Here is a 19,844-nt window from a genome sequence, read left to right on the forward strand (position 1 = left end):
GATTTTTGAAGATTAAACCAATTAGTTTTCTTATTAATGATAAACTTTCTCAAGGAAGTCACCAATGTTAAAAGCATCTAACTTCAAAATGTTCTTTAATAATTTAAAACTGCAAAGGCGTAGCAAGAAGAATAGAAATATAATATAAATACACCAAATAAATTAATTTCATATTTCAATCAAAACTAAAATTTTATTAGAAAAATGCACTTATTCAGTGATATACATAAAACTATGATGCAGAAAAAGGATACTTATAGACAGTTGTCACCAGTAAATACCTTTGCTTTCCTTAGAAGTCTCTGTAGCTCATGTTGAGGCAGCAGTCCATGGTTTTTGACAAAAACAGGCATCTCTGGTGGCCAGTGCGTCTCATAGTAAACAGTTCCATGGATCTCCATATATCTGTTGATAACTTCCAGATACTTTGCCTTCCCCTGAAAGACAGAAATGAATGTATCAATAGGCATATCTAAACAAATGATCTTAGACCAATAAAGTAGATTTGAACAATGAGGAGCCACAAGCTGTTTTTGCATTGTTCATACAGAACACCAGTCAAAACTCTCTGTGGTTTAACTTTATCACGAAATATACATTTTAAGCAAACATTTGAATTAAAACTATATGAAATGAGATAAACTGCATTGAAGATGTTGACTTGTATCCCACATCTATTGCTGTAGATATGAATATAAAGTGCAACCAGCACCTGGACATTTGTGTAGTTGTTTAAGTACTTAAAATATTTTTCTTAGATAAAGGCTAGAAAGTTAAAGTGGTGGCCCTTCATGATTTTCATATCTGCAGTATAAAATACGAATAGCAATCATGTGTTGCAAGCGGACCACATGTTATCGCACATAACCGATAACCTGCATGGACACACTCGCAACCATTTTCTGAAGTGGTTTGTATGTGCTTGGGAGTTGCCAATTAGATTTAGTGACCCAAGTTTAGATATAGTTCAATCTTGTAGTCAAAAAAACATTACTTGTACCTGAATTCCAGTTCACAGAACTTCTGCCGGAGATTTTGGAATTGTATACAAGATGACTGCTGGGTATATACAGATTCATGCATTGCTTGATGCATTGATAGAAAGCTATAATGCAGAGTCTTGGAGGACTGAAGCACCAATACTGCTCAAGGCTTTGTGAGAACCTTGAAGTCCAGCTATTCCACTTGAAGTCCAATACTGAACTTCAGAATTGTCCAAGGGTTCTTGATGGGGTAGGTCGGTGTATGGTTTGAGAAGAAGCTGGCTACCCCTCCCAGTCATGCAGTGTACTATGTGCATCAGATGTCTGTATTTGAGGTTCTCATCACCAACTTGTCTCCATTTTTAGTGAACATGAGGCCGAGATTCCTAGGAGTCTGTGGAGATGTTGCAGTTTTTGAAGAGGATTTGAGCACATCCTTGAATTATCTCTTTCATTTGCCAGGTAATTTTACTATTGTTGCTTAATGTATGTTGGCTGTATGTTGTTCTGCCGAACATTGTAGGCATGCCATGTTGGCAACACTTGTGGGCTGTCCCCAGCACATTAGACACTAGAATACTACAGCACAGTACAGGCCCTTCAGCCCTCAATGTTGTGCTGACCCATATATTCCTTCAAAAAAGTACTAAACCCACACTACCCCTTAACCCTCTATTTTTCTTTCATCCATGTGCCTGTCCAAGAGGCTCTTAAATACCCCTAATGTTTTAGCTTCCACCACCATCCCTGGCAAGTCATTCCAGGCACTCACAACCCTCTGTGTAAAATACTTCCCCCTGATGTCTTCCTTAAACTTCCCTCCCTTAACTTTGTACATATGCCCTCTGGTGTTTGCTACTCATGCCCTGGGAAACAGATACTAGCTATCCACCCTATCTATGCCTCTCATAATCTTGTAGACCTCTATCAAGTCCCCTCTCATCCTTCCATGCTCCAAGGAGAAAAGTCTCAGCTCTGCTAACCTTGCCTCATAAGACTTGTTTTCCAATCCAGGCAATATCCTGGTAAATCTCCTCTGCACCCTTTCCATAGCTTCCACATCCTTCCTATAATGAGGTGACCAGAACTGAACACAATACTCTAAGTGTGGTCTCAGCAGAGAACTGTAGAATTGCAACATGACCTTGCTACTCTTGAACTCAATCCCCCTATTAATGAAGCCTAGCTTCCCTCAGGCCTTCTTAACTATCCTATCAACCTGTGCAGCAACCTTGAAGGATGTATGGATTTGAACTCCAAGGTCCCTCTGTTCATCCACAGTCTTAAGTAACTGACCATTAACCTTGTACTCAGCTTTCTGGTTTGTCCTTCCAAAATGCCTCACCTCATACTTATCCTGATTGAACTCCATCTGCCACTTTGCTGCCCAACTCTGCAGCATGGCTATATCCTCTTGTAACCTTCGACAACCTACAGCTCCATCCACAACTCCTCCAATCTTTGTGTCATCTGCAAACTACTCAACCATCCTTAATCTAGGTCATTTATAAAAATCACAAAGAGCCGAAGTTCCAGGACAGATCCTTGCAGCACTCCACTAGTCACCGACCTCCAGGCAGAATACTTTCCTTCCACTACTACCCTCTGCTTTCTTCCTGTAAGCCAATTTTTTATCCAAACAGCCAAGGTTCCACTGATCCCATGCCTCATGACTTTCTGGATGAGTCTCACATGGGGGATTTTGTCAAATGCCTTGCTAAAATCCATGTAGACCACATCTACCATCCTACCCTCATCAATTTCTTTAGTTACCTCTTCAAAAATCTCAATTAGGCTCGTGAGGCACGGCCTTCCCTTCACAAACCTATGTTGACTATTCTTGAGTAGACTGTACTTCTCCAAATGCTCGTAGATCCTATCCTTAAGAATCCTTTCCAATACATAGCAGACCACTGACGTAAGACTCACTGGTGTTAAATGAATCCCTCAGATGGGCCACTGATTTTGGTTTTCTTCCCCTTTCAGTGAATTTGTACTGTTTTGTGAAGACATAAGTAGTGCTATCTTTCCTCCACCTTGATGGTTCTGCTATTATTAGTGTGGTTTGCAGATCATCTAGGAATCATTACTGATCATTTCTGCCATGACTAAAGTCTTGATATTCAAATACTCTTTAGCTTAATTAACCAAAAGTGTTGTTGGTGTTGTGAAGGAAATGGTGAATCTCATCACATGGTGGATAATAGGCACACACACTGATAATTTAAAGGAGGAGAGGGCGTGGGGGGCTGTAGAAAAGTGAAACATTATAGTTGATTTTTATTTGCTTAAATGTGGAATCAAACATCATGCTCTTGTATGGAATTCTGAGGTTCAGCAAGTAGAAGATATATTTCATTGTGTCAACTGTATGGGAGTGGGAAAAGAACTCACTGAACCCATAACCATTCACTGGCTCTGAATAATTAGTTTAGAATAAATGTAAAACACATAACCCGGAACATGGTAATACAGGAACAGGCCCTTTGGCCCACAATGTTGTGCTGAACTAATTGAATTAGTAATCAAATGCACAGTCAAACTAATCCCTTCTGCCTACACAATGTCCGTATCATTCCATTCCCTGCATATTCATATGTTCATTTAAGAGGCCCTTGAATGGTTCTAAACTGCTGACTATTCAAGTTCAAAGTATATTTATTATCAAAGTACGTATACTGTATACAACCTTAGATTCGTCTTCTTGCAGACGGCCACAATACAAAGAAGCACAACAGAACCCATTAAAAAATTCACACAGCAAAGACTATCAAACCCTGAATATGTGAAAAAGGGATAAATTGTGCAAACTACACAAAAAGGTAGACAAATAACATTCAGAGCATTAGCCACAGAGTCCCTGAATGTGGGTCCACAGCCACGGAGCCAGTTCAGTGCCGAGGTGGGTGAGGCTAGTCCAGGAGTCTCATGGCTACAGGCCGCATCCACAGAGAAGGTCCGGTGCTGAGGCAAGTGCTGATGGTCGCAGGCCACAGCTGCAGAGTCATTTCAGTGCTGAATTGAGAAAATCTCACGCAGTGGTAAGCTGAAAAACAGTTTGACCTTTGTCCTCAGTCTTGACACCTTGATCAAACCATGCAAAAATAAAATAGAAGCAAACAAAAACACACGGAACATGAACTGCAGGGTCTCCAAAAGTGAGTCCACAGCTGCGGAGCCCATTCAGCACTGAGGTGAGTGAAGTCCGTCCAGGAGCCCAATGGCTGCAGGGCAAGAACTGTTTCCAAACTTGATGACGTGGGACCCAGGATTCCTGCACCTTATGTTTGACGGTAGTAGCGAGAAGGGAGTGAGACAGATCAAAGACAGGTAGGTGGTACTGAACAGCTGTTCATTTTCCGCTCATGTCCTTGATGATTTTAATCTTGCTCGAAGCTTTAATTGGTGCGGAGTAATGGAGACTTCCTCAGTGCCTCCAATCCTTGGTCTCAGACTGTCAACCGTTGAGCCTCAAGCCTCCAGTTCCTACCTGGACTCATGGATATCTGGCCTCAGACTTCTGGACAAGCTAACCTGGGGTTTCAAACTTTGGGCCTCCACCTTGGAATTTGCTGACTTTGGTCTTTGACCTTCAGAATTTCCTGTCTTTGGTTTTTGACCTTTAGGCATCCTCTGGGCTCACTGAACTCTGGATGTCAATCTTTGGCTTTGTCCTCCAGAATTTGCCAGCTTCTGGATATTGACCCCAGGACTCTACCTCTGTCTCATGGCAAGCAAATTCTGAATGCAAAAGGTAAATTCACCATGGATCCCATGCACCTTAATCTTCTGGATGAACTTACTTTGAGTGACCTTTTTAAAATCCAATGCCGGCAACTTTCACAGCTTTACCTTCATCATCTCCTCAAAAATCTCAATGAAGATAGTACGACATGACTTTCTCCACATGCTGACTGTCCCTGATTAGGCAATGGCTTTCAAAATGCTAATAAATCTTATTCCTAACAATCTTCTCCAATAATTTCCCTACCACTGACATGGTATAGTTTCCAGAATTATCCCTGTTTTCCTTCCTAAATAATGGAACAACATTAACTACTCACTAGTCCTCTGGGACCTTGCCTGTGGCTAAAGAGGACATAGCGATTTTGATCAAGACCCCTTCCTTCTCACCTCTTGCCTCTCTCAATAACCTCAGGTATATCCCATCAGGCCCTGGAGACTCATCCACCTTAATGTTCTTTCAGAGACCGAACACTACCTCCTCCTTTATTTCAAAGTGCCCTAGCAAATCAGCACACTCCACACTTATCTATCTTCCACATCCTCCTTGTGAAAATACTGATGCAAGATATTTATTTAGGACCTCACCCACATCCTCAGTTTGCAAGCACGTGTTCCCTCCTTTATCCTTGAGTGGTCCAACCCACTCACTGGCTATTTTCTCATTCTTGATGTGTGTATAGAATGCCTTGGGCTTCTCTTTAATACTATTTGCCAAAGACTTTTCATGGCCCCTCCTGGCTTCTTTTAGTTTCCTTCTTGAGTTCTTTTCTGGCTTCTTTATTATCCTCAGGAGATGGTTTGATTTTGGCTTACTAAACCTTACATGCACTTTTTTTTTCACCTTGACAAGATTTGCCACCTTTTTCAATATCCAAGGTTCCCTTACCTTGTTATCCTTTTCTTTCCTTTTTAATGTAATATACCTGTGCTTCTTCATCTTCTTTTGTTTAATGGCAGTTGGAAGTCCAACATAAGGTGCATTACTGACACCTACTGAATTGGAGTGTGGAGCAAAGAGTCAGGAAATATACTCACTAAATTCCCCCTACTCCAAAAATCTCATATAATATCGAAAAGTCTAATGCTTATCACAAAGTCAAATACACACCTATATGCATTATGATGGCAGTGATATCCTAACAAACTCCACGTAAAACTGGGTCTGTCCCAGAGATCTCAATTTAGCAATTTACACCTCATAGGAATTGCATTCAAACAACATACAATATTGTACAATGTTTCTTGACAAATGCACTCCCTGCAAATGCCCGTATCATACATATTAATTCTGAACAAGGAATTATTCAACCTAATATGTCCAATATGTAAATATGGGAGTATAACTTCTTCCCTTATTTAATGCCCATCTCCCAGTTGAGTTCCCACCATCCTGAATTTTACATAAATGCTGTCCTTTCTTTTCCTTATCCCAACTTTGTTGTCACAGTGATTGAATAGTCTTTTTAATTTTGGCTTTCACCTCCCCTTTTTACAAAGGCACCACTATATTTATACCATTAATCTTGTGATTGTTTGGCTAAAATGTCTGCCAGCTTGCTTTCTTCAACGCCAACTTGCGCAAGGACCCATAAGAAATGTATACACAAGCCTAGACCTTGCACCCTCAACAGATGCTGTCCAATCTCAAGAAGAATGCCCGGCCTACGATTTGAAATACCTATTCGAACAGATGTCAAAACCGACAATCAGAGCACAGAAGTACATAATCAGAGTGTACTCTGACCCATTCCAAGGCTAAAATGATCACAACCATCTCAAACGTGAATACTGATACTTTATCTGAAAAACTTTTCTTAATAGTCACCTGAAATTTTGAAACATAAATAGAAACATCTGAACTACCTGCCACTGGATTTTGAAATATCTGTAGATATGTATGAAGCCATAATATTGGCCTTGCATACTTTGCTGAACTTTCCTGTGCCACAGATATACAATCATTCTTCATCCTGATCTTTACTTGAAGGCTTAACTCAACTAGAGGCAAAGGAGAAAACCATGGAGGAATGACAGAAAGGGATACAATTGGATCACATTCCACATTTAACAACCCAAGATTTTGTGCTCGTTCATTTCCCTTACACCCAGAACTGAAGAACTTACAAATACAGTGCCACCGACACTCTACTAATGTTGCTGATATTGGATGACGAACTTTATGTTCTCTTACATTAACCCAATAAACAATTGCTAACTGTAACCTGTGTAGGTGTAAAGGCACTTCATCTATTTCTACCAGTATTGCTGAAATTGGGGATGATTTCGTAGCACCAGAACATAATCTCAATCCTTGAGCTTGATCTTTATCTAGGGGCTTTAAGACCACTTGTGAAGCTGATCCATAAGCAACAGATTGACAATCAAAATCAGATCTGATTAATGCAAATATGTTTGTTTAAAAGACCTTGGACTCACACTTGAGCACAGTAAGGGCTTTTTCACACTTCCCGAGAATTTTACTCACATGCACCTACCATGTTTGCCTTCTGCCCATCCACATACCTGGAAACCTTACCACTGATTCTTACTTACGAGATTTACCATATAACTTGAGATCAATTGTGGGTATAACATTCAGTTAAGAAAAAAACAAATAACTTGAGTCTTTGTAACAGAAAATTTAAACCCCCACTAATATCCCCATTTCTCTACTTCATTAGTAGCTGCCAGTATTTTCCTAACTACATAATTTACATTCCTGCCTCGCTTCCACATTGTACCATTATCAGCATTTAACAATCTGAAAATGTCCGAGAGAACATTTAAGAAAATATAATTAATCATAATATTAAAAAGGAGTGGCTACACACACTCCCTCTGTTGAGTCATAATCTTATACCATCTAGAGAATCTTGTTCCTACCCCAACTTGAATTTTCTTAACACATTAAAAAATCTTGAATCAAAATGAACATTCTAACATCTATTCCCCTATTCCAGTTTAAGCAGCAAACCTTGTGTCAATAACATATCACAAGCTTTCTCTACGTTAAAGAAAACAGCTACCACTGATTCTTTATTAACTTGGGCCTTACAAGTACCAGATTCCAAATTTAACACAGAGTCCGTGGTCACTCAGTCACCTGGCCAGGTTCAATACCCAACATCAGATCTGGTATGGACCTACTCTCTTTATACTAACAACATAGTTTATTTATTTATCTATCTATCAGTTACACCTGATAAATTCTCCCCCTCTAAACCTCTTGCATTAGGGTTGCATTGAGGAGTTTGCTGTTTATATGAGAGAAATGGAAACTTCCTGTTGTATATTACATTTTTTTCTTCAGAACTACTGCAAGATGTTCGAGTTTAAAAAAAGCAGAAAACGGATGGAAGTCATGGGTCCATAAACTGTGTGGACTGGTTGATAATAATAATAAATGAAAAAAAGAAGAAATGGCTGGCTACATTGGAAAGATACAGTGCCTATAAAAAGTATTCACCCCCCCCCTTTGGAAGTTTTCATGTTTTATTGATTTACAACATTGAATTACACTGGATTTAATTTGGGTTTTTTTGACACTAATCAACAGAAAAAGACTATGTTGTGTCAAATTGAAAACAAATCTCTACAAAGTGATCTAAATTAATTACAAACATAAAACACATAATATTGATTGCAATATTCCCCCCCCCCCTTTAATGTGACACACCAAATTGTCAAAGCTTCTGCCCCTTTGATCCTCAACACAGATGCCCCCCCAGGGTTGTGCCTGAGTCCCCTCCTCTACTTCCTTTACACCCCACATCTGTGCTGCCACACACAGCTCTAATCTGCTGATCAAATTTGCAGATGACATAACACTGATTGGCCTTATTTCTAGCAGTGATGAGACTGCTTACAGAGGAGAGGTTGATACCTTGACACAGTGGTGCCACAATAACAACCTCTCCCTCAATGTCCAGAAGACAAAAGAGCTGACTATGGATTACAGGGGGAATGGAGACAGGCTCGCCCGATCACCATCAATGGGTCTGCAGTTGAGAGGGTGAGTAGTTTCAAATCTCTTGGTATACATGTCACTGAAGATCTGACCTGGACTGTACACACTGGTTGTGTAGCAAAAAAAGCACAACAGCATCTTTTCTACCTCACTAAATTAGTTCGACATGAGCCCCCAAATCCTCAAGACCTTTGACGGGGCACCATTGAGAGCATCCTGACAGACTATATCACCATTTGGTATGGGTACTGCACCAACCTTGATCACTGGGCACTGCAGAGAGTAATACAGAAAGCCCAGCGCATCTGTGGATGTGAACTTCCCTCCATTGAAAACATTTACAACAGCAGGTGCAGAAAGAAGGAAGATCACCGGGGACACCAGTCACCCCAACCATAAACCGTTACAGCTGCTTTCGTCTGTCTGGCAAATGGTGCTGCAGCATTAAAACCAGGACCAACAGGCTACAGGACAACTTCTTTCTACAAGCCATTAGAATTATAAATTCACATGTCTGTACATTGAAACAGAGTCATAACGCAAAGATTTTTACACCCTCATGTTGTGGGATGGATGTAAGATTTAAATAAATTCAAATTCAAATTCAATTGGTTTTAGAAGTCACATAATTTGTTAAATGTGGATCTGTTTTTGGAGACCTGTGTGCAGTCAAGGTGCTTCAACTGACTGTAGTAAAAATACACCTGTATCTGGAATATCCAACTGCTGGAGAGTCAGTACCCTGTCAAAAACTACACCATGAAGACAAACGAACACTCCAAGCAACTCATTCAAAAAGTTATTGAAAAGCACGTCAGGAGATTTATAAAAGTAAATTTCCAAATCACTGAATATCCCTTGGAGTACAGTTAAGTCAATCATCAAGAAATGGAAAGAATATGGCACAGCTGTAAGTCTGCCTACAGCTGTCCTCAAAAACTGAGTGAGCATACAAGAACGGGATTAGTGAGGCAGGCCAATAAGAGACCTATGACAGCTTCAGTGGGTGAGATAGGCGAGACTGTGCATATAATAACTGTTATCAGGTGCTTCACCAGTTGCAACTTCATGGGAGATTGGCAACGAGAAAGCCACTGTTGAAAAAAAAGCCTACATGAAGTCTCAGTTTGAATTTGCTAGAAGGCACTTAGGAGTCTCGCAAGTCAGCTGGAAAAAGGTTCAATAGACTGATGAAACCAAAATTGAGATTTTTGTCCATCAGATTAAAAGCTATGTTTGCTGTAAGTCAAATACTGCACATCATCAAAAACACGTCATAGGTGTATGCCTCACTTAGAGCAAAATGAAACTGATTATATCTGAGTTAATCCCTGGCTCTCACATGTGTTTTTTTCGATTAGGTTTGGAGTTATAAAACATATCATCACCCCCTACTACAACCCGTTGTTTTCATATCTTTTCCAATCTGCTTGCATATCTGTTCCTCAATATCCATGGGCTACTGGGTGCCCATACTGTAGTGATAAATCCATCAGAGTGATTGAACCTTTTCCCTATTATTTACTTCTGCCCAAATAGACTCAGTGGATGAACTCCCCATTAAATCCCCTCTGAACGTGGCTGTGATACGGACCCTGATTTTCACAGGAGAAAAGCAATGGAAATGGAAAAGTGCACATTCGCCAAAGAGAGGGCAGAGGTGGAAAGGAATTGGAGGAGGATGGTGGTGTTACCCATTTGAAAGGCAGGAAATGGCTCAAAATGGTGTATCTCTGGCACACTCACAGAGATTATCATCTGCACCCTTCATAAGGGATGTATCAGTGATAGGATGTATTGGAGTTCTAGGAAACATGTAGATGATTTTGTGGAAAGCAGAAGCTTCAAAAATATGAGTGAAAGGAAGATGTTGGAGATAATGATAGTTGGCAAAGATGGACAGTCAAGGATTGTGTAATATTTGAAGAGTAATGACAGAAAATTTGAAGGTCAAAGGTCAGTATCAATGGAAAGAAAAGCAGTTATAAAGTCAGACAACAAGATAACAAAAAAAGAGGAATGCAAAATAGTCAAACTTCAAAAAATTAGAACAAATATTATATCAAGAAACATTTTTTTTCAAACTGAAGTAGTGGAAATTTATTTTTTCCTCTAAAGGCTAAGAATTATGTTATGAAAGGTTATTACAGGCTGGTGCCAGGTAGATGGAGGTAAGAATTAGAACCAGTGGAATAAAGGAACAGACTACAGAAACTCAACAAACTACTCCACCTCCACTTTTTCTCTTAAGCAAAAGGGCTTACCTTCAGTCTTAAATGCTGTAGTTTAGCAAGGTTTATTATGGCATTTTTAAAATTAATTCCTGATGAAATATCATTAAGCCAAACATGAGATAAATAAAGCTTTAGACACAAATGTTTAAGGATACTAATTGAATTGTAATGAGAAAATTGGAAACAAAACATCTTAATATAGACATCAGCAGTTGGATTTTATTGATCAAGTATTTTAAGTGATTTTATTTACTTTAAAAATTATTTTTCTATGTAATATTGTTTGAAATGTTTTGTAATGCTTGTTTTGGGAATGACAAGAGACTGGGTCAACTGATTTGATTATGATTCATGAGATATTGGCTTTGTGAATCCAATCAGGAAAGTAGAAGGGAATTGGGTATCAAAGCAGCAAACCCAGACAGTATGAGCAAAATCAGTACATTAGGTTATGTACCTCTATTTCATCTGGATTTTGAATGGCAGGACAGAAGGAGAGCTTCCTTTCGCTGGTGACATCTTTCTTGACCCACTAAGACTCCATGTGCTAAGGTGTTACCATAAAGCATTACATTAAATCAATCTTATCAATATTAGAAGAGATCTATAAGCTCCTCTTTGGCAGGGTGCTGCCACTCAGACAGAGGTAAAAATTTAATTTTACTACTGCTTACTTCAACATAACCCACCATCATTCTATAATATTATAACTTACCTGCAATTCTCTATCCAGAGTGTAAATATCACTGGTAATAAGCAATCATTAGATTAGACAAATGGTACACAAGTGTCATGAGGACAATAAGAGAAATGAAAAGAGTGCATTGGCAATAACTTTTCTACAGTTGGGGGTTAATGCACCTTAGAGAGGTGGAGTCAGGAAGCTTTGCAGCTAACATTTGAGGAATTGTCTTGGGAATCATGGCAACAAAATCGGTGATACTCTGACGATAGAGGTTATGAACTCTCCATTGTAGTTCATAATAACTACCTGGTTCCCTGAAATTGAGTTCTGCATCATCTTCTTCTCCTAAAGCAGTTCCATGGGGGTGGAAGATAATTATGGTCTGGTCATAGAAATTTGAGCTATTCTACTTTGGGTGAACAAGGGCCAAAGATTCCAATGAGTTAGTGAGGATATATCTTCTTTTTCATGAGGAATATAAGACCATCCTTGAGTACGTTCTCAGCTCTTCTAGTAATGTCTTCATTTCACATAGCTTGGGAGTCGAGCAATGGGTATCACAAACTGCCATTTAGAACTGATTGAGTGTAATCAGAGCTTTAAACCTTTCCCAGTTCTGATTGCCTGAAACATTAACTCTTTCCATACCTGATGTGCTGAATATTCTGGCATTTCCAGCATCTTATGTGTATGATTTTTGAATTTCAAGATTGAAATAAGATTTGATGCAATGAAAACCACCTTGCTTCCTTTGGGATTGAATGTCCACAATGGTCACAACATCGCAGCCTGCATCTCACCATGCTGCAGCATTTCATTATATGACAGTGAATTTCTGAGAAGAGATATTTGAGGAAGTTTCTTCATAACCTATCTTGGTTAATTAAATTGAAGGCACTTATAATAAAAAAGCCCATGTACAGCAGCTGATACTGCTATCTACATTTTATTTTGGATTTGTCATATGTTTAAGGTCTACTGTACCTCTTGACCGACTGAATTCACATTGTAATTCTAGGAGATGAAAAACAACAATGATAATGATAATAATAATAAGAAGAAGAAGAAGAAGAAGAAGAAGAAGTATTTTATTGATCCCAAGCGGGAAATTATTTCTTTACTGCAGCACCATTTAAAAACACACTTAGCAATAATAATAATAATAATAATAACAACTTAGCAATAATATTACCACATAAGTGATAATAAATATAAAAATATTAAGTAATAATAAGGTACAGAATAATAATATACACAATAATAATTTATCAATGTTCAATAATAATGTATGAAATAATAAAGCAGAGACTATTGTACTACGATGTGTGTTCTCCTATCGCACAGATATGAACTGGTGTATGTGCTTATTGCATTTAGTAGGAAAGATTTTCTGTAATGATCCTCATGACAGCGGAACTGAATGAGTCTGTTCGAAAGGGTGCTCCGCTGCTTATTCAGTGGGTCATGGAGAGGATGTACCAGATTGTCCATTATGGATAACAGTTTGTTTAGTGATCTCCTCTCCAACACTAAATCAAAAGAGTCTGGGTTATAGCCAAGGATGGATCCAGCCTTTTTGATGAGTTTACTTAGTCTTTTTGCATCACCAGTACCGATGCTGCTCCCCCCGCATAAAGCCGCAAAACTACTCAGGACAACAGACTGGTAAACGATCTCCAACATCCTGCTGCACACTTTGAAAGATCTCAGCTTCCTTAGAAAATAGGGTCTGCTCTTCCCCTCCTTGTAAACAACCTTGGTGTTGGTTTTCCAGTTGTCTGTTGTTGAGGTGAACACCCAAGTATTTGTACTCCTTCACCACTGTAACTGCTTCCCTGAGAATGTATACAGGACTCATCATGGTCCTCTTCCTCCTCGAATCAATCACCATCTCCCTGGTTTTGGCCACATTCAGGAGCAGGCGATTCCTCTCGCACCACTCCACAAACTTGTTCACCAGTCCTTTGTACTCAGCCTCCTGCCCATCTCTGATACACCCAACCACCGCAGAGTCATCAGAGAACTTCCTGCAAGTGACGTCTTAGATATGTACTGAAAGAGGAATGTTTTAGTATAGTCAACAGGTTCTATCAATATTCTTTAAGCCCAGCGCTTAAAAATATTTATTATTAACTCCACCTAATAATATAGCCTTGAAGTTTCCAATGCATTTTTATAGAAGAGGCTAGGTCACTACTCAGTAGTATAAATGATTTATTTTACAAAGGTAATCTATTATAGTACGTGTGTGCATCAGTGTGTTACTTTATTGTCTTCAGAGATCTCCTTTAAAGATTTAGCTACAGGATAACAACAATCTGATATCTGTAATTTATTCCTATTGTACACAACCATTAATTAGAAAGGCAGGAACATTAATAGGTTATTCATGCTTTCTGCTTATTTCAACAGTCACTTGGCTCAAGGCAGATCTGCATCATAATTCGGTGTTTTCACCTTGATTCCTTAATTATAATGCCCTTATTTGAAAAGAATAAAACAAATGAACCTGTAAGATTTCCAACTGTCTATGACCAAAAGTCTTTTGGGCAGTAGGGGATAAGATTTCTCATTTCCACTATCAGTTGGATGGGCAGAAAGTCCATTATTATTCCATGTTGTTTTAGGTGACAAATAAAGAACATTTGGTACATCCATAAGGAGGTTTGAAATTACTTTTTAAACAAATAATCTCTTATCTCCATGATACAAAATCAGCCGGATTGGGGTGCCACAGTAGGGTACTGGTTAGCACAATGCTATTAGAACTTGGAGCTTCGTATTTCAGAATGGCAAGCCAGCACTAATAACATGCATGAAGAATGCACTGATTTCATATTGATTTGACTGCTCACTGAAACTGCCCTTGACGATCACTCTCATCCCTGTAACTTTAATTTCACATCTCTTCAGATATTCTTCCAGCTATCAGTCAGGCAAGATTATCTGGGTTTTCTGTGATTCTGTGCTAAATATAAGCCCCTCTGACAAAAAAAAACAACTCACCTCTCATCTTGCCTCAGGCTTACTGATTTTATATTCTGCCTTGCCATCTCTACAAGTCAGAACATTGTGCCTGCTTGGTTATTTATTGAATTAGATTGAATAAAATGATTTATTGAAGACTTCAAACATGTAAATATGTTTCAGCTGTCACTGCCCAATTCATTTTCCTCTCTTCTAGTGGACAATTCTCATGTTATGGAACAAATCATGCCGTACATTGATGCTGAAAATGTTTTATTAATCGCTAGAATGGTTCTTCTAAAAGCAAAATAAATAAATCCAGATGAGCTTCAAGTCAGATGCTGCAAACATTGAAGAAGAGAGGGATGACAACAGGCACCAAATGCTGGGAACTCTTAGCAAGTCAGGCAGTTTTTTTAGAAAGAAAAACAACGTTAACGTTTCAGGTTGAAGACGTTTTGTCAAAACATGCTGTCTGAGCTACTGAGTGCTTCCAACATTTTCTGTTTTTGTTCCAGCTATCCAGAATCTGTAGATTTTTAAATTTTCTATTAGAATTGCAGAGAGATATGTGGAAATAAATATTTTAGCATTTGAATGTGTTTGTATTTTAATTAATAATTTATGAACACATTAAAATTAAAATTTAAATTTAATCAAAATTATGACAGAGTTTGATTGACATATTTAATTATGAATGCAAAGCAAAGTTAGAGCATAAGTAATTACATTAGCTATTAACAAATTTTGAATTGCTGTAGATGCTAATGATTAATTTCCTAGTTGTTTGAATTAGCATAATTTACAATAGGTTATATAAGCACATAGTAGAATACTTACAATAGTTAGGTAAGAGACCTATAACATGTTGATACTGCTTATAAAGCATGAGTGATGTATCTTACACTGACAAGGCAGAGATTGGCGATGTAGCAACAAACTGGTCCCTTCTCAACTTCTTATTGCAACCTATGGTTTACAAGTCAAGTGATTGGTGTCATATGCATCACTTTACCTGAAAGATGCAGTTGATGAACATTCAAAAATTTAGTGTCATGAGGATAAAGCAGCGTGGTTAATTGTAGATGCATTCATTACCTACTCCTTTCCACTACGCTGGACAGGTAGAGTCTCTATATGCTTATTTCAAATAACGTTTTCTAGCTGTACAACCTCTCTTCATGACAAAGAAGCAAGTTCATAGGAACAGCATCTGCTCTGACTATTCAGGTCCGCATACCCTCTTATTTCAGAGGTTTACTCCAAACAGTAATGCTGCTGGGTGAAAAGGTTTCAATATTTCATCAACATGAGGATACTATAGAAGAACTGCAACAGTACAATTCACTTCATGCTAAGTAGTGACAGTTAACTATTGCAGTTTCCTGCGTCATCCAAATTCAAAAAATGAAGAATCGCGAGCTTAATATATATATGTAATGGAATATCGGGAGTAATAAAAATGTGTGTTTAATATCTGCAGTAGCTCTGACTACAATATTATAAATGAGTACAGATTTCAATTTATGCATTTTGTGCTGAATATTACTCTAGAATAGAAATGCATTAGATATCCTTAACAAAAAGTCTCAGTGACCTCCCTATTATCATTATGGATGGGTAATTTTGAGGGATTGTAAGTATTTCCATCGTGAAGGGATCCAGCCATCCAAGTTAATTTCTACAATGACCTTGATATCAACTGAGAATGCAGGGCTTGTTCTACATTGAGGTGGCATTTATTGTTGCAACACATTTTAGAAGACATCTTTGCTGAGATATTGGTTCTTACGTACTGATCCTCATTGTTCTTCAGATTGGAGAATTGTTCTCTGAATACTTTTGGGCTCATAATAACCTGTTGCTGCAAGAACCTCCCCCTTTCATTCTCATTTCTCTTTCAGTATGTTGTTTACAATGTGCCTACTGCTAATTCATACACCAGTGCTTTATTTCACAGGGAATGTTCACTGATACAGACTTTTTTTCAAGAAAGATCATCACTTTGTTGCAAGTGGTGCATAATCACTTCAAAAAAATGTCTGAGGTAAGGGACTGCATTCTGTTAATGATGATAATTCAGCCACATAAGGTTAAGAGAGGGCACTTAACATAACGTTCAGCTTAAAAATGGCACTGTTGTTGTCAAATCTGCCGATGATCATAACTCAAGTCATTGTTCACACTCTTTCAGATGTTCACATCACAGGCACTATCCTCTCATCAACACAGCATCATCACCATCATTTGGTCCTCCATCTGTACGACCATGATTGTTCTTGGAAAACGTTTCTACAGAAGTGGTTTGCCATTGCCTTCTGCTGGGCAGTGTCATGCAAGATGGGTGACCCCAGCCATTATCAATACTCTTCAGAGATTGCCTGCCTGGCGTCAGTGGTTGCATAACCAGGACTTGTGATATGCACTAGCTGCTCATACAACCATCCATCCACCAACCATCCTTCACATAGCCCTGATCGGGGAGCTAAGCAGGTGCCACACCTTGCCCAACGGCGACCTGCAGGCAGGCGGAGGGAAGGAGAATGTTGCACCTCCTTTGTATCTCCATCCACCTCCCCAAACAATGGCAATTGGAACATAAGCACATGAAACATCCATTGGAGTCCCTATTGCACTCAAAGGATCCAAGTAATTGATATTAAATATTGCAATTTTTGAACAAATAACTATTAAAAGGTACTTTTATATCTATTGTGAAGTGATATTTTTGGTTGCTTAGTAATGTGCTCAATTTAAACTGCCAGCTCAGGTTGAGGTGGAACAGGTAGAGCTGAACAGTATGGAAATACCTGGAAGATCTGAATCACAAACACTGGTGTAGAAAAATAATTCAGTGAAGTGCATTATCATTAAGGAAAGAACAAGAGAGATCCTAACTCAGAATTCTAGAATTAAATTTTAAGAAGAATCCATTATTGACAATTTATAGAATTGCATCCGTTCAGTTTTGGTTTGAAAGTATTTTCTCCTGCTTTAAACTTTTGGGATTAGAATCTTGCAGACTACACATGAGAGCAATACACTTATCATAAAGTAATAACAAATTTTTCCTACCTTCCACATGTTAGGATCTTTTCCATAGACAACTGCCATGTTGTTGACCTTGTTTGATTGGATCGCCTCTTTTTCAGTCTCATTCAGTATCTCAGCAACAAAACCCATAAATGAATTGTCAGGACTATGTGCTATCAAGAGACAAATTACACATGTTCTGTTAAACAGCAGATGTATAGAACTTAAAAATTTGTTGAAACAAAACAATGGAAAAAAAGACAATTTACAAGATTATCTAATTTTGCACACTGGTTTTATTTGTTTTTATATTTCTTATAAAATTGCAGTTAAGACAAGAATGTTCATTCTTCGTATTGAAAAACTGCATTTGCAAGAAGTCTGAAACTAAAACACAAAATGCTGGAACATGTGAACAAAACACAACATGTCAGATAGCAAATTATTTAATGTTTCAGGTCTTTCTAGGTATCCTGTATAACCTATTGATGTTTCTTGCATTTTTTGATTTTACTTCAGATATTCAGCATCTTCAGTTTTTTAAAATTTTAATTTATTGCTTAATTGATTACCTCTTCCTTTCCAGGAATGTCAACCTTCTCCTGTGGCCTCGGACAAGACTTTTGTCTGTCCCTTTTGCCTAATTCACCCTCAATAGTTTCTCTTTTCCCTGAATTTTTCTATAAGTTGTTAACCAAATCTCACTTTTATGGCTACTTTACTTTCCTTAGCAAATGTCAACATATCAAATTTGTCCTATATGGATTTCTACTCAAACAGCACCATTCACAATTTGGAACCTCTAAAGATTAATGTATGGTCAAACTATATCGCATTTTTTTGGGACTAATCTCATTACTGCCTGAGCTTATGTCTGGCGTTGGCACATACATGCCCTCTCTGCAAGAACACTGATTCATTTCATTTCAAAGGTCTCATGGTCCACAGTTACACTTTATTCTTCAATATATTTAGTGTTGCAATGCATGACTTCTTTTCCTTTCTGGTGTGAGTTCTGATGAAGAATCATAGGCTTGAAAGGCTAATATTTCTCTTTCCATAGGTGTTGCCTGACAGGCTGAGTTGTTCCAGCATATTCGATTTGTTCCATTTTATTTGGTGAAATTTGGCTTTTATTTTACATCTTTTTTCACAGAGGTATATTTATTTTCTTGCTGATTGATAAAATATAACTTCTACATCTTTTCATGTATAATCAATGCCAAAAAAGTAATTACAACTGAAAATGTTGGAAATAATAACTCAGGTAATGTCTATGGACAAAATAAAAGACTGAACATTTCATATTGATGTCTTTATAACAATAAGTTCTGATGAGTACTTATAGTATTTTCTAATCTTATTCTACATTCCAGAGTCTGCATCATTTTGCCAAAGATACAAAGTCATCATTATTTTTATGCTGCATGAGAATAAAAGTTGGACTGAAGGGACTGTTGCTGTACTGTAGAACACCACGACTTCAAGTCTATTTGAATAACTGATTCATATTAAATATCCGACAGGTTTGTCTGGAAGTCTGGACAAGTTTATTTGACCAATCAAAGTTGTTAAGTAAAAAGCATAAGGTACTGGATGGTTCAGATCATCCATTGAATCAGCTATCTCAGCTTTATGCAGTCAGAGCTTAAAAAAAGTGAAGGTAAATGTTCTGTTTCATTATACTTAATATTAACTTTCCTATGAACTTATGCAAGTTGAATGTGGCATTTTAAAATATTTTATTAATGTTATTTCTAAAATCATTTTGAAATGCTGGAACAGTCCTCTGCAGGTTATTGGAAGACCATCAGGGCAGCTTATGAGGCAACAATCTGCTGCAGCAACTTAGTGGGTTGAGCAGCAACTATAGGTGGGGTGGGGAAGAACTGTTGATGTTTTGGGTCAAAATCCTGCATCAGGTCTGGATTCCAAAATCTGTAGTCCCTTCCAACTTCATTGTACCGCACCAGAGGAATTTCAACTTCACTTCCATCATCTGTTTTCCAGTTATCACTCATATGTCACAATGAAGCATGTAAATACTACAGCACTGAGACTCAAAGGGAGTTGCTTGGTCACTAAAATTATGTATGAATGTGGCTTCTCTTAACAGACATGTGCAAGGAATGGGCTAACTACAGTATATGTATTTTGCGCCTCTGTTAACTGGATCGAGAAAAGAGTAGAAATATTTTATCAGCTGTTCTACAACAGCAAAATTTCCT

General features: G+C 38.1%; 1 protein-coding gene across 1 annotated transcript in view; it reads right to left on the bottom strand.

Annotated features, from left to right (window-relative positions):
* The window catches only part of LOC132380092 (alpha-1,6-mannosylglycoprotein 6-beta-N-acetylglucosaminyltransferase B-like), a 919,103-nt gene that overhangs the window by 98,048 nt on the left and 801,211 nt on the right, over window positions 1–19,844 (bottom strand). The window contains exons 11-12 of the mRNA XM_059948641.1: window positions 17,659–17,789; window positions 282–437 (exon numbers count right to left, since the gene is read on the bottom strand). Coding sequence (XP_059804624.1) covers window positions 282–437; window positions 17,659–17,789 — 287 coding nt within the window. The remainder of the gene's footprint in view (window positions 1–281; window positions 438–17,658; window positions 17,790–19,844) is intronic.

This window comes from Hypanus sabinus, chromosome 23 (genome assembly GCF_030144855.1).
Source record: "Hypanus sabinus isolate sHypSab1 chromosome 23, sHypSab1.hap1, whole genome shotgun sequence".
In the NCBI taxonomy this organism is placed as follows: Eukaryota; Metazoa; Chordata; class Chondrichthyes; order Myliobatiformes; family Dasyatidae; genus Hypanus; species Hypanus sabinus.